Source organism: Esox lucius, chromosome 1 (assembly GCF_011004845.1).
Source record: "Esox lucius isolate fEsoLuc1 chromosome 1, fEsoLuc1.pri, whole genome shotgun sequence".
Taxonomy (NCBI): Eukaryota; Metazoa; Chordata; class Actinopteri; order Esociformes; family Esocidae; genus Esox; species Esox lucius.
In genome coordinates, this window is record NC_047569.1 from 34,729,523 (window position 1) to 34,754,524 (window position 25,002).

Genomic DNA, 25,002 nt, shown 5'->3' on the forward strand with positions numbered 1-25,002 from the left:
CATTTGACATTTTCCAAGAGTTTCTAGTTGATAGACTGTAAAATTAAATGTAGAAATAGTTTTGAAACAAAAATGCATATAATGAACAATTGCACTATTTTTAATGACTAATTAATAACCACTTCAATCAAATCAAGTACGTAAAAAATAAAACAATTCTATTTAATGTTGAAAACAATTCACAATGTTTCATTTTCATATTTAGGATGTTTTCAAGCTTTGCCATCTATCTTATGTCATCATTTCATAACATGCGCTAAGACCGCGGAAAATACATGTGATAATCTGAAGTACAAAGGGCCACTAGATACCTCATGATATATTACAGAAAACCCTCGTGCACCTCCTGCAAACCCGAAGGTTACGCCACTGGCGCTCATTCATGTGGTGGAAGCTCACCACAGCAGAACCAACAATTTGGCTTAAAAGTGCTAACAGCGACACTAACCGGGGCCTTCATTGGCGCAGACGTCGTACTCCCGTCATGAACTCTGGGAGCAAAGGGTGGCCATCAGGGGTCTCTATGGCCGTCATCTTGTTGGCTCAGATATGGACGGCCAGGTACACTTTCATATCGGATGCCGCTCTGTCAGTGTGGAGCAGTGGCTACAAAAACAGCAGGAGCGTATACAGATCACAGAGCTCGGTACGGCCTTAATGCCGAGCACGGAAACGTCTCCACTGCGTTTGGTATGATCAGTAGCTTCAGGAAGCCCCGGCATTCTGCAATTTGATCATCACATTGCACCGGAAGCCGAGAACAGTCCGATTATGCTTCTCAGAGGCCAAGCCCCGAAGCTGGAGGCACACTGTCCACAGAGCCTGAGAGAGCAGCTCGGGCTTCAACAGCAGCCGCCATGGGTTCCCCCGAGAGGAGGGACAATAGGAGGTTAAACCTGTTTGTTTAACCTCCTATTGTCAGATTTGATGTTTAAAACTATCAAAATTTGAGCTGCTGGGAAATGATTTGTCCTACACAGACATTTGTTTTAAGATTTATTGATGATTTACAACTTTTATTCTTGTACAATGAATTAATGGAGGATATTAAGTTTGAACATTCAACAACATTTTCATTTGCCTGATATACAGTAGGTCAACAGTTTATATAAAACACACATTCTGTACCCATAAAAATAATGCTGGACACGAGGAAATGACTCATTTTCTCTATGGATGAAGCTGTACATGAGTAATGCTATGTGCAAAATAAACTAGAGTAAATTTAACTGCATGCTTACTGTGTTGGAAGATCTGATTTGTAGAAAATGGTGATGGTAACTACTATGGGAAAATAATATCCTTTATTCATTAAGGTGCAAAACACTTCAACACATAAAATGTAAATGTACATACATATTTTTTTTTTTTTTTACAATCAACCTATTATTAATATGCTGTAAAATAACCATCAGATGTATCTAGCTCCATTGGCGACAGTGTACGTAAGACATAATAAACTGTGAACTAGATTTGAATAAGTAAAGATACTGGGGCTTGCTTGAACTTATTTTTAACAATTTGAGAATTATAAGTTGGTATGACCTAACAGGTCCCTACACATTAAACGTTTTAGTAAATATTGTTTTAGGCTCAATTAATGCTAATGATGCACATTTATGGAAATTCAGGTAACTATAAACAATGAAGGTGTTTAAGAAAATTAACTGGGATTACCTAAAAATGTAAAACAAAGCAGTTTTGGTCACTCTAGCTTCAATGGATTAAGATTTGTTGTGAGTGGGTTAACTATCTCTATTTAAATGTATGCAAATTAATATTGCCATAATCGATACACATTTAAGAATTGTATGTTTTGCAGTTTTAGGATTAATTAACACTCATTTTGCAAATACAAGCAAATGTATAGTGTTACAAATGATCAAAAAGTATTTTAAACTGAGATAGCCTCAACATGTGAAACAAAGTTGGTTTGGTTTAAGGTTAACTAACACTAAGTATGCAAATGTAAGCAAATGTTTCCTCTCATAGTTGATACATGTTTAAGTATTTTTAGTTGGGAAAACCTATATATGTGAAACAAAACTGATCTGTTTTAGGGTGAATTTAGGTAAATTATGCAAATGTAAATTATCATAAGCGACACACAGTTAAGCATTTTAAAATAGGATAGCCAAAATATGTGAATCTATGTTGGTTCGGTTTCTGAAGCTTGAACGTTTCAAGAGAAAGAGATACTGTTAGTATACCATTAAAGTCAATGAAAAAAATCACATTGAAGAAATCTGATTCAAGTCAATGAAAGCCTTAAAAGTGTAGGAAATGTTAGATATTTCAAAGTATAAAATATATGAATAAGTTAAATAGAAGCTCACTATACCAGATTCGTATGCTGTCTCTAGGTTAAATGCTGTGGGAGGAGTCACGGTCCAAATAATAATAATAATCATAACTAATAAACATAACATTATGTGGATGACTGAACCTGTGGCCTCTTGCTACACAAGCCCCAGTAATTATACAATAACTTTAAACAACACAGAAAGCATTCCAGTGGCCGATGTGTATTCATAATGCATAATTGTACACAACCTTCATATTCAATTCAAATTAGCCCTGTTTAGCATGAGAAAACTTTAATTATCAGCTTCACATAAATCTTCTAGACTAGCACACCACCAGAAGTTTCACAAGTACATGCAGTGAAAGTTGCACATTTAGGTCAAAAATTATCCACACGGATTGGTGCCGAAAGCAGGAAAAGTGTTTGAGTTCACAAATCTGATGACGCATTGCAAAATCTGGTGAGTACACTGCTTTTTTTGTGTAACTTAAAAGTTGCTCCTCTGGAAAAAAAAAAAAGGTTGAGCCACAGCCATGCTTCTTCATCTTCTCTCCATCGGGGTCAGAAGCTTCACTGTTCCGGCACCGATGTGTCATCTCTCTCTATTCCCTCTGATCCTCCTGATGCTGAAAACAGAAAGAATAGCATATTAAACACAGCAGATGGAATGCAGAGGTGGACTTAGTGATTCGGAGGCCTGAGGCATATTTCAGACTGAGGCCCCCACAGCACTGACCCCACGTGTTTCACACCCCTGGTTTACCATAGAGAGAGAAGTATTGGTTCTCGGACCAAGAGGATGTATAGAATACTCCAACATTGGAGTGTGACCTCAGTACGGATCCTTATAAAAGGGTGGTTCAAACCCTGACTGTCTGAAAGCGTTTGTATTATGTTCTAATTGCGCTTGTCACACCCTGATGTGTTTCACCTGTTGTTTTGTCCCCGCCCCTCACCAGGTGTTCCCGGTTCCCTATTAGCCCCGTGTATTTAAACCCTGTTCTCTGTTTGGCAGTTGCCAGGTCGTCTTGTCCCGTACAGTCGTTTCCAGCGTTCTATGTGTGCATCATCCAGTCTACCTGTCCTTCCATTCCCCGGTTACGACCCTTGCCTGTCTTTCGAATTACGAGCCTGCCTGCCCTCCTGTACCTTCGACCATCTGATCGTCCGATAACGAACCCTGCCTGTCCACCACTACGAGCCTGCCCACTGCCTGGTTGTTCAATAAATACTTTGGACCGCCCTCCTCTGCCTCTGTGTCCGCATTTGGGTCCCCACTCGTTCATCGGTGTGATAGCGCTAGCTAATTTAAAACAGCAAAAAGACCAGTTGACGTTTGTGATATTTTCCCACTGTACCACTGATAAGTCCTGTATCCCAACACAGTTGTTTGCATCATGACTAAGAACAGCTCATAGTCATGGTCTATTGGTCATATAACCACACCCCCTTGCTCCTTATTGCTTGCATAACCACCCTTCTAACGATGACTCACTTAACCAACCATCAATATCTTAAGAATTGCAAAAAACTTGCCTTAATTAAAACACCTTGTCAAAGTTGATAAACACAGTGGCATGTGGTGGTCCTGTGATGTAAGCTGCTGCCTCCAATGCACCTATAATTCTGCAGCATTTCTTTCAGCCAAAAATTTGCACTATCTTTCCCCACTGTCTACTTTATATCCAATAAAAGGCATGAAAAGATATTCGACAAATTAAATAACATAAGAAGTAAAACACAATTAAACTCATACAACCAATCATGTGGGGAAATATGTTACGGAAAACTCAGTTGAGTTGTAGCACATCTGTTCTTCACTCACACAGTTCTTTTTCTTCCTACAGTATAATGGAACTAACCAATATTTCCAACTTTGAAAACAGGTCATTTTGTGGCCACAACAGCCTCTTGCTAAACAGTCACTTGGAAAAAAAATTACCATGGCTCTCGAGTGTGTAGAAAGAGTGGCTTGCAAACCTCACATTCCTACCTGCATGAAAGCCACACAGATCGAGAGCAGGGAGCTGAGCAGTAGCAAATTATGTTTGTGGTGGAAAGACCTCAAGAAGAGTATTTCAGGGCTTCAAGTGATAAAAAGAATATATATCTATTATTGTAATGACACAATATTCACCAGGCCTTTGATGAAAATAAATGTGAGGGTTGAGGCAGTTGCTTCATGTGGGAAGTCCACACCTGGAATGATGAATTCATGTTACCATCACTAGCTCACACTGCATAATGATGAAGACAGGCATCAAGGTTACAGTATAATGACAACTGACTGAGATTTCTCAGAAAACTCTGGGATAAGCATTAAAGTACTAAAAGTATACTGTAATCACACAATTGGTGTTATAATCCACTTTGAAACACTTACTATGAATACCCAACTTACAATGCATTATGCATAGAAAGAAAAAAGTGATATAAATAAGCTAATAAAAACTGCATTCAGGCTGTGTGTTCATTATAAGTTTTAGCAGTAACCCAAATAAAAAGCAGCAGGATTTAGCTGGCCAATGCCTCTATGACAAGGAACATTCATTCTCCCCTGTCCCAGAGGTATGAGGCACCTGGTGTTAAAAATAACCCCTCAACACCTACATAAAGAAGCTTGGCAACTAATAACTGGGCTGGGGGTCGGAAAAGGCTCCGAAAAAAACTAAACTGGAAAGTAGTTTGTAATGGTGCTGTACAGATTCAAGCACTATAGAGGTCTAGCAACTCTAGGTGGAACATATTTGAACCCTTATTACCATTTTACTTACCCACTAAAAGCCTCAGTAAGGATTCTCAAAGCCCCGCAAACCTAACATTTCAGTAGCTGACACGTGTATTAAAACACCAAATAACAAACGATGTCTCTGGAGCCTTTCGATGAATAATAAAATAATGCAACATGTATTTGTGCAAATGGAAAAAGTTTTGCCCTGAATATATTTTCACCCGCAAAGGTGCTGATTAGACAGGTAGTCATTAACTTTCAAACACTTTCTCAGAAGCTCTTGGCAAGACCTGGCCGGCTTTCAGACAGCAACGCCTGTTGCGATAGAATTACTGATTCTAAATGCATCCATCTATTTGATAATATAACTGATAGAGCTGTCATTTATAATCACCTCATAGACATTAACTCAAGTTATCAATCAGCCACTGCAGACCTTCTGGAGTGATTAAAGAATGTGATGATGCGTGCCACATTACTTACAGTGGGACAACCAATTAGGGACATTTAATAGACCTAGTTAATAATGCATGGCTTTCAAATGGGTTTTAAGCTGAGGTGGTCCTTCATGTGCATTATGCATTTTATGTTTTGAAAACAAAAACAATGTACGCATTTACACACGATGCATAATAACAGGCTCCTCAGCCGCTGTCCAAGGAGATGCTCCCAGCTGACGTAATACATTGTAATAGTTTACGTGTATGATGCCTGCTGATAATCTAGCCCAAAGTCTGTCTGCATGTGGAGGTCACGGACCTGTCCCCTAAACTGACCTGGGTCCCCCTCACGGACCTGTCCCCTAAACTGACCTGGGTCCCCCTCACGGACCTGTCCCCTAAACTGACCTGGGTCCCCCTCAGGGACCTGTCTCCCTCACTGACCTGGGTCCCCCGGGTTGCCGTTGAGTGCCTCCCCACTGCTGCTCACCTCCTCTTCCTCCTCCTGCTCCCCCTCAGGCTTGTCTGCGGGCTTAATCTTCTTCCTGGTCATGTGACCGCGGAAGCCGGCCTGGATCTTGGCGGCTGCCTTGTTGGCCTCAGGGTCGTCCAGAGGAATGTCCATGATGTCCTCCTCCTCCTGGGGTTGGCTGCAATTTTCCTGTAGTAGGATTTATAAATATAAGTGGATATAAAAAGTCTACACACCCCTGTTAAAATGCCAGATTCTTGTGATGTAAAAAATGAGACAAAGAGAAATCATGTCAGAACTTTTTCCACTTTTAATGTGACTCATAATGAACAAGTCAATTGAAAAACAAACTGAAATCTTCGAGGGGGGAAAATAAAAAATTAAAACCTTACAATAAACTGGTTGCATAAGTGAGCACACCAGGCAATTTTGGCACAAAACCTTCAGGCGTCCTTTAGAAAGCTGAAGATGAAGTTCACCTTTCAGGACGACAACGACCCAAAGTACACATCGAAATCCACAAAAGCATGGCTTCACCAGAAGAAGATTAATGTTTTGGAATGGCCCAGCCAGAGCCCAGACCTGAATCCAATTGTACATCTATGGGGTAATCTGTAGAGGGCTGTGCACAGGAGATGTCTTCGCAATCTGGCAGATTTGGAACCCTTTTGCAAAGAAGAGTGGGCAAATATTGCCATGTCAAGATGTGCCATGCTAATAGACTCCTACCCAAAAGACTGAGTGCTGTAATAAAATCAAAAGGTGCTTCAACAAAGTATTAGTTTAAGGGTGTGCAACAAAGGTTATTGTGGGTTTATCATTTTTTCCCTCAAAGATTTCAGTTTGTTTTTCAATTGAATTGTTCACATTATGGGTCACATTTAAGGTGGAAAAAGTTCTGACATGATTTCTCTTTGTCTCATTCTTTGACATCACAAGAACCTGGCATTTTAATATGGGTGTGTAGACTTTTTATATCCATTGTATATATGATTGGGGTAGTGTGGTATGAGGAGGGTTCCTGGGTTAACCCTTGCCAGAGCTCCAAAATCATAACATCTGCCTGACAACAGTCCCACACGTCACACCAGATCATTTCAACATTTTGGTATTACTTATGTGTGCTTTGGGTCTGAAATTCAACACTACTGTTGTTTGGTCCTTGGGGTTTAAGGCCGAGTGTTTCTGTAAAAGCACTTTGTGACAACTGCTGTTGTAAAAAGGGCTTTATAAATACATTTGATTGATTGCCTTAACTGACCTAAGACGTTGATCAAAGAAAGTTTAAGCTCAATTTACCCAATCAAATAAACAGCCGAAGCTGAATTCCCAACTTCAGAATCGCTATGTTTTACCAATTTCTAAAGGGAAAATCAAGATCAGTAATTTTTTTCAAATCTTAATTACATAAGAAACATTTTTGATATAGTAACCTCAAAATGTGGCCATTGATGTGTCAGCTTATCTTCTTATTAATAAATGTGGATGAATGCCTATTTTTCCCAGAACATTGATAAAAGGTGCGGCTGAAATCTGACTGTTTTGTTTGACTTTTGCTGCTGATGAAATACACATGAAAACTATAATAATATTCCAGTTTGGGAGTGTGGGATTCAACGCATTTAGCTGCCAATTGAACATAAGGTCCAAATAAAATGGAACTCCCACTTTTAACCAAAACCTTTAAATTGGATGCGGGGAGTTATTCACATTGGGCCTCCAAGGAGTAAATAGTTAATTTGTCTTGCTCAAATATAGAACAACAGATTTTTCACCTTGCTGGCTTTGGGATTTGATCTGACAATCTTTTCAGTTACCCAATAAAATTTGATGTAGTTGGCTAACCCTAAAAATGCTTGACAAGAAATTGTCAGATGTCAGCAGTGTTTCCTATTACTTTTTCTATGTTAATGATTACTAATAAACACTGCCATGCTGGTATGAGGTACCATTTAAATCAAATCCAGTCCTGAAATGAAACATGTATGATAATTGTAAAATAATCCGAAATCTCAAAGAAAAACATACATCTTCCCATAGAAATCCGACGCGACACTGTCCCACATTAATGTCAAATATCAGACAGTCAGCAAGGCAGCCTATCCAGTGGGAGAAATGTGAATTCAACGAGATGAGAACCTGATGCTCTCTCTGAAAATATTATACAAAAATATATCCCATCCTATAATGTAATGAATGTAGCTCACACAAAGCTCTCGAGTTACTGAGTGGTGGGTAGGGGTAGAACTCTTCTGGTATGCATGTGGTTATGGAACAGTGACAGTTGTCAGCCATCATCCAAACACGTCCACTGCAGCCCACCAGTTGCTCATCCCCTCTCTAAACAATTTGGTGCTTGGGCGACAGAAACGACAACCCACTGCACAGTAAGGAGATTTGAGCATGAGTGTGTCCTCAGTAAAACCCCTCAGTGTAGGAGTGTGACCACCCACTTTACAGCTAGCATTACAGATAGCATTCATTAGTCCAGCTCTAATGGTGGAGTAGAATGCCAACATTTGCATATCTTACAGGAGCAAAAAGACAACAGGTACCGTACACACATTCCATTCAGTCAAAAGGCTTTAAATGTGGTAGGTCAATAAGCTCAAAAGAATAAATAAAGATATATTAGTACTTTAGTAACTTATAGAATACCCAAATGTAGCACCCATTTGCCAGAAAGTGGCCTAAAGCAGGCGCAGTGGACACCTGGGAGATCACAGAGCACTAGCGCTGCAAGAGTCTGAAGCCAAACAGGCAAAACTAAACTGACCAAACAAACAAGCCAAAGAGCCATAAACAAGGAAACACATTCAGGATGTTTCCTACGACATAAAAGCTCGTTCAACAACAGTTTGTAAGAATCAATTACTGAATTACAATGGTAGGACATTTTTAGAAAAATGCTGTAGAAGTGGTAGCAAGGGACTAGGTTTGAATAGGCTAGTTACTGGTTAGATAAGAGGTATTACATTTCCACCACCAGTACAATTGATTTAAATAATGTACTCACAACATGGCAGTCCATGATGAGCAATCTGACAGATGACAGTCTTCGTGTGAAGTGGTCTAATATATCTTTTCCCCTTCACCCAGTTTTGACTGGGAAATATACCTCCACTAGAGACGTCTAGCTCCCAGTAACAGGCACTGTATGCTCACTAGTATAAGCTGGTAGAGCGCGAGAGAGGGTGGGTGGGAGGGTGAGGGAGAGAGGGAGGGTGAGAGAGAGAGAGAGGGAGAGAGAGAGAGAGAAGCTCCCGCAAACACAAACAATGTGATCTATGGCCAGAGTCTCATTAACCTGACAACCTGCTGTGCTTCTACAGATATACTATACACACCTCAACAGGCATAACCCCACCTCAAAGAATACAAGTTATATAAATCTCTGCAGAAATAGTCTACATTAACACATGCCAGATATTGTAGTTGCCAATTCACATAACCTTTATCCAAAGTGTAACAAATCCCACACACACCATGCACAGGCACAATCTTAATTGGAGATAACAGGCACATTTCATGTAACCCAGGTTTCGTCGAGAGAAAACAGCGAAATCTTTGCTCAGTTTTACACAGGAACAAACTGCTAGAAATTGATTAGAGAGAGAACTAACAACCCTTTTCATCGTTTAGATCCCAGCTGCCACCAGCGCCCCCGCTCATTGCCTCTGAGACCAGAAGGAGAGGGAGAAATGGCAGACATCCATTTGCCTGTGTTACTCTCTGACATGATGGCCTGCCCAGTTCCACCTCGTTACGTACATTTATTGTCTTTCAGAAAACCACTTGGTCATGCATTGTTTCGCCTTCTCAAGAAACACAGGAAAAGTAATGTCAGTATATTTTCACGTAGTATGTCCTTATCAAATCAATGAAAATGGATAGAAATGTAACATTGTGTTTGGCTGGGGATTTCTGTGTGTGTGTGTCTGACTTTCACTATATGTGACATAGTAATTGCACATTAATTGCCACCATGTTATTCAATCAAAACTAAATTGGAAGTGTACAGTAAAAGGTGAATTACTGCACTTTATAAAAAAGAGCAAAAAAAACTAGTCACTTACTAGACAAGAAACGATAAAGGTCAAAGAAGTTGGCCTACATTTAAAAGAGAAAAAGAGAAAGGTGACCTGAAACTGATAGCGCAGATAAACTGCACTTGGTAAAGTTGGATAGTGCTTTGCTTGACTGAATGAAAACAAACCGTCTACATTTTTCTCCAGTTTACCTCAAGCTCACAAACATGCACACATTCACATTGTCTAGAAACAATCTGTTGGTAGTTCATCATCTGCATGTCCACCGTCCAGACGTTCCCATATAAAAACAAGCAATAAAAGGATCGTGCAAGTTTCCATGGTAACATTCTTCAAAACCATCCTCTTCTTACCAGCCTGAGACCACAACGGCCCACGTAAGCTCAGAAATATTGTAATGGGCTAATTGATCATTTCGATTGGAATTACCAAGAGCAAGAAGAATTTAGCACTGAAAATGCAGATTTGTCGGTTTAAGATTAATGGTCGCTGTGTACATCAAGATGACATTCAAAGTCCCTACACGTCATCAAGGAAGGTGAACTATTTTTGGGGCATTTTCAATCACCTCTCTCTGGAGACCCTTGGTGGAGAGGTTCAGAGCCATGTGGTTGATCAGAGATGTCCTTTAAGGTTTATTTTTAATACTGGCTACTTGGAAAGAGAATGGGAGCAGGCAAAAGGTTTATCTCTGAACCAGGCAAAGAATCTGCTTACCTTCTTCAACCCTATACTGTATTTTAGAAAATATGGCTCCATCTATTTCCAATAACAGTACATTTATAGAGCAGGCCAACTGTGTCACATTTCTATGGTATGAATCGCCCGAAAAATGTATTGTGCTTTTGACGCACAGAACCATTCAAACCTAGTCCAAAACTCCAGAGTGGCGCTGGATGAATAAAACACATTGCGACACTGGGTTTATTACTACCTCTTACCTCGTCACCCGTCTTGCTTTCAGGGTCCATGGTGTCCTTCAGTTCTCCCTCTGGCATGTGCCCTGGGGTGTCATCAGCTGGGTCTGTCTCATGAGATGGGGTCACTGCGTCTTCCAGTACTTTCCGTTCTGTTTCCCAGTCCTCCTTGGGCTCCACAACATCTGTGTCCTTCTGAGTCTCAGCGATGTCCTCTGTCCCTTTCTTGGTGACCTCTCCATTTCCTGGTCTAATCTCCATTTCCTGGTCAGCTAGCTCAGGTAAAACCGGTTTGTTTAACTCCAGAAATGAATCGTAATCTTTCTCTTTTGTCTCAGGAATGCTCTGTGGGGAGTTTCTAACAACATACGTACCCTCCTTATCCTCATCATCATCCTCATCATCAAACATTTCAGAGAGGTCATTTGTTTCTCCTCGTTTTTCTGAGGTATCAAATGTGTTTGAAATGTATCTTCCCCCATGTTCTGCGTCATCATCACTGATAGGAGCTTCATCATTATCCATCTCTTGCTTCTTTTCCAATTCACTGGAATAATGCTGATTATCAATTTCCTCTTCATTAGGATCTTTGTTCTCATGATCAGTTTCATCCTCTTTTTTCTGCACTAGTTCTGAGGATTGCTGAGACGTGCTGATTTTCAACTTACTACATTTTCCCTCATCCTCGTCACTTGAATAATTTGAATAATCTTGTTCATATTGTTCCTTTTGTATTTCAGCGGCCTCCTGCTCCATGGCTTTTATCTGAGCTTCAGCCTCAGCAGTTACTGTCTCCTCTTCCTCTTCAATGTCAGTGTTAAGTGCAATAAGGTTTTGATTATCATGTCCAACAAGGCCTGTTTCTTCCTCAGCATCTCCAGACAAAACATCATTTTTTTCTGCCTCAGTTGATGAAAGTTTGACAAAGCCATCTTCCCCTGGCTGCTGTTCATCAGTTTTTACCTCAAGTGTTTCAAGCACCGGTTTTGTGTTGATCTCATCTTTGTTGTCTGACAACATTCTAGAGCCATCATCATTACAGGGAGCAATATCATGTGTTTCTCCAGTATATTTTGTAGCAACAATTAGCTTCTCAATTCCTTCCTCTTCTGGAACACCCACTGAATTGTGAGATGCTTCAAGTAAAATAAGATGGTCAGATTCAGTCATGAGCGGTATTGAATTCTCCTGAGCATCAGCAAGATCTTTATCTTTGAAGTTACCACTGAGACTATTTAAGGTGGTTTGTCTCTGGCTCTCTTCAGTCTCTCTTAGTTCTTCAGCACACACATCCAAATTGGAAAGACCAGCATAGGACACACCTTCATTAAGTTCTAATCCACAACTGTGGCTCACTTTATTGGAGATTTCTAGAATCTCTTTATCACCACTGCTGATTTCATAACAAGATGTTTCTTCTTTCACTTCAGTCTGCCTCAATTCTTGAGCACATACATCCAAACTTGAAAGTCCACTGTGTAAAATCTCTTGAGAGGGCTCAAATTCAGACTGGCATACCTCTTTGTCAGCTCTTTCATTAATCTCACCGCCTGTCATGTTAACTCTACTGGATACATCAGCCGTCTCTTCCATTATGTCCTCTTTTTCACTGTGTTCCTCAGAGTCTGCATCCATATCTGACTGCCTCCCGCTTGACATCTCTGAGGAGTGATCAAATTGCGTTGCGATTACATATTCATCTGTGATATTGTCCATTTCATCTATTGCATGACTTTCAGTTTCCTGCAGATCATCAAAGACATCAAGTTTGGAGGTTGTGGGAGTTGGAACCCCATCTGATCTGGTATAATCAGTTTCATTTTCCATTTGGGATTTGGTCAAATTAGTATTTTTCCTGAAAATTGATGAACAAAGAAAATATTTAGCATGATTATAAAAGAATGATAGAAAATAACTTAAATAAAATGTAATGAATGCAGATTTTCTCCTGAATAATTTGCCTATGTCACAATATATCCTGACCTTCTGTATTCCTGACTCCTTTTTTAATGGCCTCCTCATCACCTTCAGACTCAGATAGGTTTCTTGTTGAGCTTGTACACAAGATGGCCCCCTTACTTATTTAGCAAAATATATCAGGGTGCTTGCCAGCTTCAGAAAAACAGGATAATTTCTTCCCCTAATTTCCCCAAAGCTAACCTTCCTTGTTTACAACAATTACAGTGGAGAGATGACTTGTATGCTTGTTCATCAGAGTGATGATCTTGTGCCATGTTCATCAGATGCCTTTTTTGTCTTTATTTTCATTAGTATGTTTGTATATGACTGTATACAAACCCATTCAATCATCATGAAAAATATATTTTTGCAAATGCCCTTAAGTTTACTAAAATAATAATTTATCAAGTAAATGATGACGATCCAAAAAAGCACACTACAATTTATTTTCTCCATTTAAGACTTTTCTTGCTCTTGCTTGTCATTTCCTCTTAAGTGAATGATTTGAGGAAAAGCTGTCTGATGCTTTCTCTCCTTGGGTGTGTAGAGAACATGCTGAGATGAGACTCACTCAGATATATTCAGATGTGCATCATTTGCTGACCTGGTGTTGACTTGATTTCGTGAGTCCTGTTTGGATTAGAATAGGCATTAGATGGTCAAAATATTGAACGAGGCTATTTCACTGTAGTCAGTTTTTTTTTTTTTTTTTTTTTTTAAAGAAATTACTATGGTGAAATAAAGTTTACCTTGAATGCATGACTGTTGTAGAATCTGTCCTCAAGCCTGGCACACCACTCAGCAGGATCCAAGCCACTCTCTGAATACAAAACGACATACAGGGTTCCATCAGTTAATGTAAAAGAAATTCCATCAGCACTTGTTGGTTCATCTTATAAACATAAATATTAATGTTTGCTAGCTACCATTTCTCTCTTTGAGACGAGCAGTGAAGTATTGTGCAGCAAAGGTAGGAATGTCCTTAGGTTGATCTCTCAACACTTCTCTAGCCAACCCCTCCAAGATGTTGCCAAAGCCACGTGGTACACGGAGGTGAGTGTTTGAGAAAGGCACAGACATCTTCCTTGGTTAAAAAATGGTCTGCAAGTAATGTTACTGTTGGACAGAAAATGTTGCAATGGTAATTAAAACCAGCATTAGCTATGTCATGAATATAACATTTATTTTTCAGCCAGCTGTATCCTTATGGGTAGCTTATATTGGTTCTAGGTTCGTGATTAACAATCCAAAGCTAACTGATTATGGAATGCTACTAGATTTATAGCTTATATATTGGTTACTGATTAAGCTAGCTAGTTATTTGTTTTTAGTTGTCGAGTCCATTAGCTAGCTAAACGCTTTTTTGGTTACTACATGATTCCATGTTATTTCATAGTTTCATTATTATTCTACAATATGGAAAATAGTAAACAAAAAGAAACATTTATCTCATACTGTATATATCTACAGTGGGGAGAACAAGTATTTGATACACTGCCGATTTTGCAGTTTTTCCCACTTACAAAGCATGTAGAAGTTTTTTATCATAGGTACTCTTCAACTGTGAGTGACGGAATCTAAAACAAAAATCCATAAAATCACATTGTATGATTTTTAAGTACTTAATTAACCTTTTGTTGCATGACATAAGTAGCCTATTTGATACATCAGAAAAGCAGAACTTAATATTTGGTACAGAAAACTTTGTTTGCAATTACAGAGATCATACGTTTCCTGTAGTTCTTGACCAGTTTTGCACACACTGCAGCAAGGATTTTGGCCCACTCCTCCATACAGACCTTCTCCAGATCCTTCAGGTTTCGGGGCTATCGCTGGGCAATACAGACATTCAACTTCCTCCAAAGATTTTCTATTGGGTTCAGGTCTGGAGACTGGCTAGGCCACTCCAGGATCTTGAGATGCTTCTTACGGAGCCACTCCTTAATTGCCCTGGCTGTGTGTTTCGGGTTGTTGTAGTTCTGGAAGACCCAGCCACAACCCATCTTCATTGCTCTTACTGAGGGAAGGAGGTTGTTGGCCAAGATGTCACGATACATGGCCCTATCCATCCTCCCCTCAATATTGTGCATTTTCTCCATTTTCTAATAATTGCACCAACAGTTGTTGCCTTCTCACCAAGCTGCTTGCCTATTGTCCTGTAGCCCATCCCAGCCTTATGCAGGTCTACAATTTTATTCCTGATGTCCTTACACAGCTCTCTGGTCTTGGCCATTGTGGACAGGTTGGAGTCTGTTTGATTGAGTGTGTGGACAGGTGTCTTTTATACAGGTAACAAGTTCAAACAGGTGCAGTTAATACATGTAATAAGTAGAGAACAGGAGGGCTTCTTAAAGAAAAACTAACAGGTCTGTGAGAGCCGGAATTCTTACTGGTTGGTAGGTGATCAAATACATATGTCATGCAATAAAATGCAAATTAATTATTTAAAAATCATTTTTGTTTTAGATTCCGTCTTTCACAGTTGAAGTGTACCTAAGATAGAAATTACAGACCTCTACATGCTTTGTAAGTGAGAAAACCTGCAAAATCGGCAGTGTATCAAATACTTGTTCTCCCCACTGTATTGATGATGTGACAGAATACAGAAGCAACTGGATGAATTTTTAATTCTGAAGTGTTTAGGGATATATTGTCTGCTCAGATTCAGCCAAATTCAGCTAAGTTGATTGGAAGTCATTTCACTTTACAGATGGACAAAACATACTGATAAAAACATGCTACATGCTTTGTAAGTAGGAAAACCTGCAAAATCGGCAGTGTGTAAGTAGGAAAACCTGCAAAATCGGCAGTGTATCAAATACTTGTTCTCCCCACTATATATATAATTGTTTTTGCTTAAAGACGATAGCCTAATTTTGCTCTCACACTGTGGATGTTAATTACATCAACAGCACACTCAAACTATTGTTTCACAGCAGTGTTTCCCAATCCTGGTCTTGGGGACCCCAAGGGATGCACATTTTGTTTGCACTAAAAAAAAAAAAAGGTGCATCCAGGGTTGTCGCCAGGAATCCCGGGCCCGCTGAAAAGATATATGCCTGGGCCCCCTCGTATTAAGACAACACTCGTATTAAGACAACCACTCTGTTCAATGCTTGTTTTCTGAAATGAACTTAAATTCAGGGTTTAGAATTTTCTCCACCAGAAAATGAGAGATTTTGCTTGCCACCATATGCCATTCGCGTTTTAGGAGATATTTGAGACACAGCTGAAATAGAGTGAGGGTGTTGCTTTTCACATTTGATGGTGCAACTTCTGTTGATCAATAGATATCTGGCATTTTAGGATGAAATATTTTCTGGTAAGTAAACATTGTGAAAGTCCATCGATTTACTACTATTACATTATACACAATTCCCTTTATTAAAGAAAGCATCCTGAATAGCCACAGAATATCCAATATAAAATAAACTTAATTGATATTAGAATTTTACCAAGCAGACTTTTTCCCCAAAGAACATCTTAACCCGGGAATAGGATGTAGGGATCACGCTCTGCCCCCTCTTTCTGATATTCTGCTTCGATCAGGAAGTATCTACAACCGCCATTCGTTCTGATCAGCTATCAAATTGTAAACGGTCTTGTAAACGTACTTTTTACTCAATAAAGGTAGTTTTATTTAACGTTTCACCTAAGAAATGTGTGTACCTATTGAACGTTTTAAAGGATGAACAGCAATGTCTTCATAAAAAATGTATGGTCGTTTAATTTCCCAAACCACCGAGGTGTGTGAATGTGAGAATCGTTTATTTCCTAGCCACAGTTACATAGCGATGTGCATTCCAAGTCTTTTTGGTGAACCGGTTCGTCGTTTACATGAATGAGCCGACTCATTTGGCTCCCAAACGTTTTCCCTGCCCTAATAATTTATATCCTGCAGTTTTTCACCGAATGAAAAATGCACATGGTACACAAAGACACTTCTCCCAGTATTTATTAATTCTGCTGTGCATATATTTAATATTTTGTGTTAACGCGTTGCCGTTGGCTTTTATTAATTTGTATGCACTATAGCTAAAGTTCTAAGCTCCAAGCTAAAGTTAGCATGGTAGTTTGCAGTAACATCGTTAGTTACCGTTGCTACATTTCTACAGTGCACAATTCACGTTGTAGCTAACTGTGATGCAACGCCGTCAGGCAGGAGGTTGCATAGAGTGAAAGTGAACACCAGTCATTGGGGAAATTACCTTCTTTAGTTAGCTAACTAATGTTGGTTGTTCTCCGAAACTTCGCAAAATGTTTGTTTTGCATTTGCAGCCGTTGACACCGGATTGTTGATGCCAGTTGCTAAGCAACAAATCTCACAATCTCTAAGGTATCCCGAGAGGTTCAAACTGGGAACCCCGCATTTCACTACTACACAAAACATTACGCAGGAAATACACAAAACAAGTATACAAATACCAAGAGAATACAAAAAAAATATATGAAACAAAAATAATAAAATACAACACACCATTTAAAAACGATCACATTTTCTCAGCAAGAGCTCCTCAATAAACAATCAGGTCGGAATTGCCTGAAAATCAAAAGACCCATACATTTGAATAACGGTGAAAAACGTTTTCTAGATAGGTTGCAAGGTACAGAACGTTTAACTTAAGCCTATAGTGACATAGCGAAATTCGTGTTTTGACCTAAACTATGTCAAAGAGGGAAATTCAACTTTCTTATTGAGGAAAAATTGATGCATAACGTTATATATCGTGGAGCTCCGCCCCCTAGAGGGGCTTTGCTCCTAGTGGTTTACCCTGCCGCGCGCGCGGCCATCACTGAAAGTTAAAATGCACTATGGCTCAGCCAATCAGGGCACACATGCCCCTATATAACTGAGTGAACCCTACACTCAGCCTCCCTTTTTCTTCACAATTATAATTATTACTATTATTATTATTGCACTGACGATTTTTTTTGCCGCCGTTCTTTCTTTATGATGGCGTCGTCAATTGACAACCTGATCGCGGCTGGATGCCGCTACTCTTCTCTGGCTGCATAAGATGATGTCACGATGAACGTCAAATTACTTCTATTTTTTAGAGGTATGACATGTTTCTGAGAAGATACCCTTGTGTATTGTGAACCTTAGTTAACTCCTGCATATGCAATCTAAAAGACTCAAGTTAACTCCCCAGATATGTAGTCGCAAAACAATGGGCACCATCCAACATAAATACTATTTTTTAGAATAATTTTGTGGGTTTCATTAGAGATAATATAGACTACTTTGTTGTTCTTGTGTTCAAAGGGAAGTTAAATAAAAATACAAGTTTAACTCAGATGGTTCAGATATAACCTGGTCAGCATTCGGGGCAGTATATCAGCATGCATGTGACAAATTAATATAACGTCCACAAATAAACGAAATAGTACAATGGAAAAAACAGAACGATGACAAGCTTACCAACTTAACTAGGAACATACCACTCTAACCCACCAACCACAGGAAAGCCAGGCCCAAACATTCTAGGCATTTCTTATGGTTGGCAGAAATGCAGCTGGTAAATGACAGGGCAGACCCTTTAGCTGGTGTGTTGCTCAATAATGCCCTGACAGCAACAACAACAAGCAGTGTTTCATAACAACACAACAGTCTGTACAGGTTCGCTATAATATGTTTAACGTACTGGACCCATAGCACCAAATATATACAGGACACCTTTTATAATATCCAGAATATTTTATTTAATACCAAATAGACACGTCATTATATTTTCAAGTAGTTTTAAAAGCAGTTACAATAAACCTTAACACAAAATAAACCTTTATTAGTGGATGTTCATTTTTTAGGCAATGTTAACACAGTGCATTTTTAGATGCTTTAATCGTTCAATAAATATCTTTCAGTTGGAAGCTAAATGGTTTGCCTGGTGAAATAACACTGTTACCTCATAGACAGAGCTGTGTGGGCTGACCATCCATGATATATACATTTGATCTTTTTTGGGGTACAACAGTTTAACTGAGCTCAAGCTGCATTTATCCATTTATGAGTCTTCTTCAAAATCTGCAACACATTGAACCCACTAGACATTTCTCTATCACTCCTGGTGATTGATTCTGATTTGTAGAAAATATTTAATTTCCTTCATTATGGTGACAAGCACTCTTTGGTCAAGCACTGTAGAGATATTCCTTGGCCTACTAGGCTATTTGCGATTGCTGAACTCACCAGTGTTTTTTAAAAATGTAGTTCTAAACCATTGTCTAATGGCGCAGATACAATCCAAGGCTTGATTTGCTTTACTATCAGCATTGTGTCCATATGACGTTGTACCTGCTACACCAGAAACCCACAGGAATCAACGTTTTCTTATTTCCATTTTCAAGACGAGTGTGCTTCAGCCATCGGAAATAAACAACATGCGAACACGCTTGGGTGCTGCCAATGTAGAGCAGTAATGGCAGTGTTGAGCCTTTCGGCTAATATTCTGGGTGATTTTCGTTTATTTCTTCCTACATTTTCAGGCTCATAATGGTGTCATTGACTTTCATTGACAAGGCCATTTCTTCATCCAGTTGACCGACAGCAATAGCAGAATCCAAAGGCAAATGCAGAGCCTTGAATCAAGTGTAGACATTGAAAGCTCTCATAAATAACCTGACTAACAGGAAACACCTGTCAATCCAATTATGCAAATAACTGTGCTGCCCTGAAATAGTTGCATTATGTGTAAAAAGTGCTATGTCACAAACATGCCGGTGTAATTTCAAGCAATGGAAATTTTTCTGTAAACCAGATAAGTATATAGTATCTAGCGTTTTTATTCTCTCTCTTTTAAAAGGAGAAACAAGCCACACATACTAAATATAAGGGCCTAATTTGGATATTTCCCTTTGTGTTGTCATTTGTTAATGGTGAATCTGTACAGGTATTCTCAAACACCCATAAATAACACTGGGAATCTATTCTATAACATAGTATTTGTTCGATTTCAAATGCAAACATTTGGAGTCTAAAGTGTAAAATCCTTCTGTGTGCCCAATTCTTACTGCACTGTACGTACATGCGGTTCACAGGGAAAAAACTTTTTTTCACACATTTTATTCAAATATAACAGCCAAGGACTAATGGCATCTACCCGTCTCTACTCTCCCCTTAATGCCTGTACTCGTCTCCTTCCTTCTCCAGCCCCAGTGGTTAAGAATAGGTGATGACAGCGTACTCAGAGCTTGTGCTCATCTTCCTAGAAACCTCTCGGGGGTGGACATGCAGCCTGTCAGCTGAGCGGGAGACCTGAAGGTGGGTCCTGGCTGCAAGGTTGGGGCCTGGCTCCTCTCTCCACCGCTGTAGGGAGAGCAAGGAGCATAGAAGGTGAGGTTCGTGTAAAGTCCCGACCTGTGCCTATGACCGCATTAGCCAGTAGTAATGTGTGGATACAGCCCATATCTGTTGTGTATTGGCCACATACCACAAACCTCCCAATGTGCCTCATTGGATGGATAACAGTAAAAATAAGTATTTTGTCCTACCCATAGAGTGCTGTCTCATATACCACAGCTGTCAGCCAGTTACAATTAAGGGTTTGAACTGCCAGGTTTGTAGTAATGAATAAATAAATATTCTCTTCACAGAGCATTTCTTATTTTAAGAAAAAAGTTGTCACCTGTTTATGGTCCCCTGGAGCCAGGTAGGAAATCTGTGTAAGCTCTGGTGTGCTGGCACCTCTGACAGTAATCATGATGTCAGCATATGGAACCTCCTGATCACTCTGGCAATCTGGTCAAAACCGGGGAAAGTTTTGAAGTGCAGATTATGTACAGTACACACCCACCTTAGGAACTAAACTGACTAATGAATTATGCGTTCCATTAGCTTACCCGCTGGAGTTATTCTTACTGCCACCCTCTCACAACTGGTTGAGAATGTGCCTGTAGGATATCAAGTACCCAATTAGAATTACAAGTCACAACGTTAAGTAATCTGCTTGGTATAGTGAAGAAATGTTTAGGCTCTACCTGTTGCTGTTGGCCTAGCAACAACCGGTCCCGCTTTTGATGTCTTGCTGACAGAAGACCAACAAACAAATTCCAACTATCAATTCAACATAATTATTGCCAGTAAAATGTGCTTTAAATGCCGTATCAAACTTGCCCTTTTGAATGAAGAAGAATTAAAAAAAACTTACCCATCAGCACGTTTTCCTGAAATCCACAAAAAAGTAAAATAAGAAGTTTAAAAACAAGTCCCAATCAATAACGCTTTTTGGAAAGTTGTAATAATACTTTAGATTATTACAAATTCAGACATTTCATGCGTACCTTTGACATATTGATTGTGGCTCATGCATAAGTAGGCAGCCACGAATGCCAACAACACAGCCACTATAACCGTGATGGTTGCCAACAACTTGATGCCTCGAGAATCCTCTGCATTGACGTCAGGACAGATACATTTATAACGTTAAAACGCAATCTGCAGTTTATCTTTATCAATTGCCTCTTACACGGTTTCACATTTTTTTCTCTTTTTTGTTCTCTCATCTCTTTTTGTTGAATGATGTAGCAGCATTATCTCACCATTATTTGTGAAGTCTTCATGGTTAGGTAATACTGTCACTGATACATCTAGAACACAGAAATGAATAACAGCTTTATATTTTGTGCCTTTGAATTATTGTATTACAGACTACTAAACAAAATTAACTTCTATAGACTTACCAGTAGTGACTTTTGTGGTTCGGGCACTAGGTTGCGCTGATAATAAAGGCAAAATAATTACTTTTTGCCCTCTAGCTAGTCATTATTATAAGTATAAATTCATGATCTTTATTTAGACATTAACATATGATAGTTACTTTTAACATACTTGGTTTATAGAGGTCAAACACACATTCTGTAGGCCTACAGTGTAGATCAGTAGCATTTCAATCTGTTTTTGCCCTCTAGCTAGTCATTATTATAAGTATAAATTCATGATCTTTATTAACCTACAGTGTAGATCAGTAGCATTTCAACCTGTTTTTGCTCTACCTTGTTCCTGCAGTGATACCAGCCGCTCTGTCTTGTATTGGAATACTTCACTTCCATGATCTTCAGTAAAGCAGGTATAGTTGTACTGAAAATCTTCTTTAGAAACATTCAGAAAAGACAAGGATAACGTGCAGAGGTCACCATTCATGGTCCGACCTTTTGTTTCCATTAGCCGAGGGCAATCATTACACTGAGGGACTTTCTTCCAGTGTCCCCGGACAAATCCACCGGAACAGTTATAGGTGCAGTTCAATTCAAGTGATTCTCCGACTGCGGCATTAACGACTTCGAGCTGTATCTCCTGGGTTGCACAAGTTACGGAATCTGTAATAAAAAAAGTCATTTGCCCTGGATCTGGATATATAGATAGAGGACTTTGATTTTCATTTGTCTCAGAGATACTGAAAATATAGCTAATAGATATAGAAACATTTATTTTTACCTTTGCAAAAAAGAAGAAGCATTGCGAAGTGGACTAAGATTGACATCCTTTCCAAATATTTTCAGACCCCAGTGTTTCAACTGTTTTGAGTTAGTTAGCTCATGGAATTTGCTTTATTCAAAAAGACATCTGCACTTTTGGTTTTAGAGTGGATTCTGTCATCATACCACATCTCAGGCACAGGAAGTGGGCAAAACAGGATGCCTGTTACATTTGTTCTATACTTTGGTATAGGGTGATGTTGACACTAGACACTGATCTTGGGTCAGTCTTACCGTTTTCTTATAATGGTTAAGTTTTGTATCGGGGAGGGGAAGCTGATCCTAGATCTTCACCTTTCATACATGACACCTGCTTTGTAGAGAATGGAGTAATGGAAAGATCCACAGGAAATATAAAAAAATCTTGCTACGTGATATTATATATACTGACAAGCAATACCATTCATATTGGATTTATAATGATCTTTCTTTATTTTAATAGGGATTTGATCAGGGATTTGAGTTTTTATTATTTTAATTTAACACATATCTAATTACATTTTGTTGGGGTATTTTATGCATCTGACAACACAGAAATTTTAAACATGTTCATTTGCAATAAGATCTAATATCCTCACATTTTTGTGATATTATAAGAACATTAGACTTATATTACAGTTTTTTATATAAAGATAATATAAGGACTAAATTAATATTTTGACATCTGCATTTGCAGCTCCAGAAATATGCACCACAGCTCTGCACCCAGTCCTGAAGTGCAAAACACAAACAGGAAACATTATACGTTCAGTTTACCACAAGAAGTACAATGAACAAGTCTTTCTGTAACATTTTGTCATTATGTGTAAAATCCTTATTATTTTTGGAACTAGTTCCAGCTTTTTTATCTTACGGAACTTGTTTAATCCAGGTATTGCCTGAATTAAGCATTTTAAGTTGACCCAATTTTCAATTATGTGTTTGCTCAACTTGCAATGCTGCTTGATCCTGCAGGCTTACCTGAATGCACTGGTGTTGGGTGGGTATTATCACTGGGGAAGCCAAGTCAGTAAAAAAAATCCATACTACAGTACAAGGTGTTTTTGATGACCTATTGTCACGTCCTGGCCCGGAAGCATGTGGCAATCCTGGCCTGGCAGGACATGACAATTTACTGAACACTGAAAAGTTCAGTAATTTCGATTTATACTTGGAGTACATTAAAGTAGTTGCATGCTAGAAAAGCTGTGGAAATAGTAAATTAAAAAAAAGTTTAAACAACTACCCTTAAAGGATCCATCCCTTTTTGGCCTTAGAATCCTCTTATAATTGTGAATCTCCTTGAGAACAAGGGCTTCTTCAACGACTGACATTGTAAGTGAAAAACTGCTTACGATTCAGCTTTCTAAAAAGGGCATATGATGTCATTATGATCTTAAATCCTGGATTCCTTCCTCAACAAGAGCCAGTACAGACAGAAAAAGAGAGCGGGCATAGCCTTGACTCAAATACATGCACTTTTAATGTGCAGGTAACAGGAGTTCACTGTAACCAGTACCTGGCTGAGCGAGAGGCCTCTTGGAATCAGGTTCCATGATGGTTCACATTTCACTTGTATCGACTGAGCTCTCAGTTTCATCCTTTGGATCAGACATCCTCGTGCCCTTTGACTAGCCTGGTCTGACAGGCAAATACACACACACGGGTCCATATGGAATTTATTTGATATTGAGATCTAAGAATGCCTGAGTGGTATAGTATGCTGCTGTTGTGTTTCTCAGCTTTATGGATCAATCCTGTGCTGAAACAACCATCTTTGGTTTCAGGTATGTTCTAAGTTCATGTTAATACTTTCAGTACAGATCACAAAAACTCTCCTTACCTGGACATATGGGATAATCAGTACATTTATCACTTGCTGCTAATACAATCTGGACGACTTATAAGAGATGTTTCTGATACAGGATCATTCTGTTTTGCCTTCATTCGTTCGTTGATATTCATTCACATAGGGCTCATTGAGACGAATCCTGATCTGGTCCTCAGTGTTAAGAGAAACCACAGCTGTCTTGACGGAACCTACTTTTCAGCCGGTCTCTGTGTGGAGTGTCCTTCAGGATATTTGTGAGTACAAGACATCTTTTTTCTTCGCAGTACCTCAACATGTCAGCTCCCGTTGTAAGACATGAACATATGCCTATTATAAGAACATATACAAAAAGTGTCAACATTAAGTGAACGTTTTTATTATAACATTAGCTGTCCAGGCAACGTATCTGCACCAAAGAGATGCCCAACAGGAACATACAACCGCTACACAGGAAGAAGCAGCATTGAAGATTGCAAGGTATTAATCTAACTTTGCCTTTTCACTGTTTAGTCATCATATATATTTTCTAATAACTAATATATATTTTATTTTATTTATGTATACAGGAAAAACCCACTAAGTCCGAGATCTCATTTACAGTTGGGCCCTACAGGGCAACAATAAACACTGAAACCATACACAAAATACAGATTTAAAACAATTTAACTACAGATTTACTTTCTACTGTATATACCATACACTACTGCATGTATCTTAAATATCATATCTATTGTAGCCTTGTTCACTAGGTTTAGTCAGCACAGAAGACAGGGTGGACTGCAGACTTTGTCCTGCTGGGTTCCTTTGTGATCCGGCATCTGGGACACTAGAACCCTGCCCAGCAG

At 39.1% G+C, this 25,002-nt stretch overlaps 2 protein-coding genes across 3 annotated transcripts; both read right to left on the bottom strand.

The window, feature by feature from the left end:
* Positions 1-983: 983 nt before the first annotated feature.
* spa17 (sperm autoantigenic protein 17) lies at positions 984-17,165 on the bottom strand. 2 transcript variants are annotated; one of them, XM_029121338.2, is made up of 7 exons: positions 17,082-17,165; positions 13,800-13,989; positions 13,623-13,693; positions 13,445-13,503; positions 10,939-12,769; positions 5,967-6,137; positions 984-2,931 (listed from the first exon to the last, which is right to left on the bottom strand). In XM_029121338.2, exons 2-7 carry the CDS (start codon positions 13,951-13,953, stop codon positions 2,908-2,910), a joined length of 2,310 nt encoding a protein of 769 aa, XP_028977171.2. In that variant the 5' UTR covers positions 13,954-13,989; positions 17,082-17,165; the 3' UTR covers positions 984-2,907. The 2 variants fall into 2 exon arrangements, with proteins under 2 accessions (XP_028977171.2, XP_010870037.5); XM_010871735.5 differs by having other exon boundaries at positions 5,921-6,137.
* A 1,434-nt stretch (positions 17,166-18,599) lies between these two features.
* LOC105011580 lies at positions 18,600-22,441 on the bottom strand. The gene is made up of 10 exons (XM_010871722.3): positions 22,307-22,441; positions 21,865-22,188; positions 21,553-21,588; positions 21,412-21,459; positions 21,154-21,261; positions 21,021-21,036; positions 20,851-20,897; positions 20,713-20,763; positions 20,499-20,611; positions 18,600-20,179 (listed from the first exon to the last, which is right to left on the bottom strand). The coding sequence occupies exons 1-10, from the start codon at positions 22,350-22,352 to the stop codon at positions 20,033-20,035; spliced, it is 936 nt and encodes a 311-aa protein (XP_010870024.3). The 5' UTR covers positions 22,353-22,441; the 3' UTR covers positions 18,600-20,032.
* Between the last annotated feature and the right edge of the window lie 2,561 nt (positions 22,442-25,002).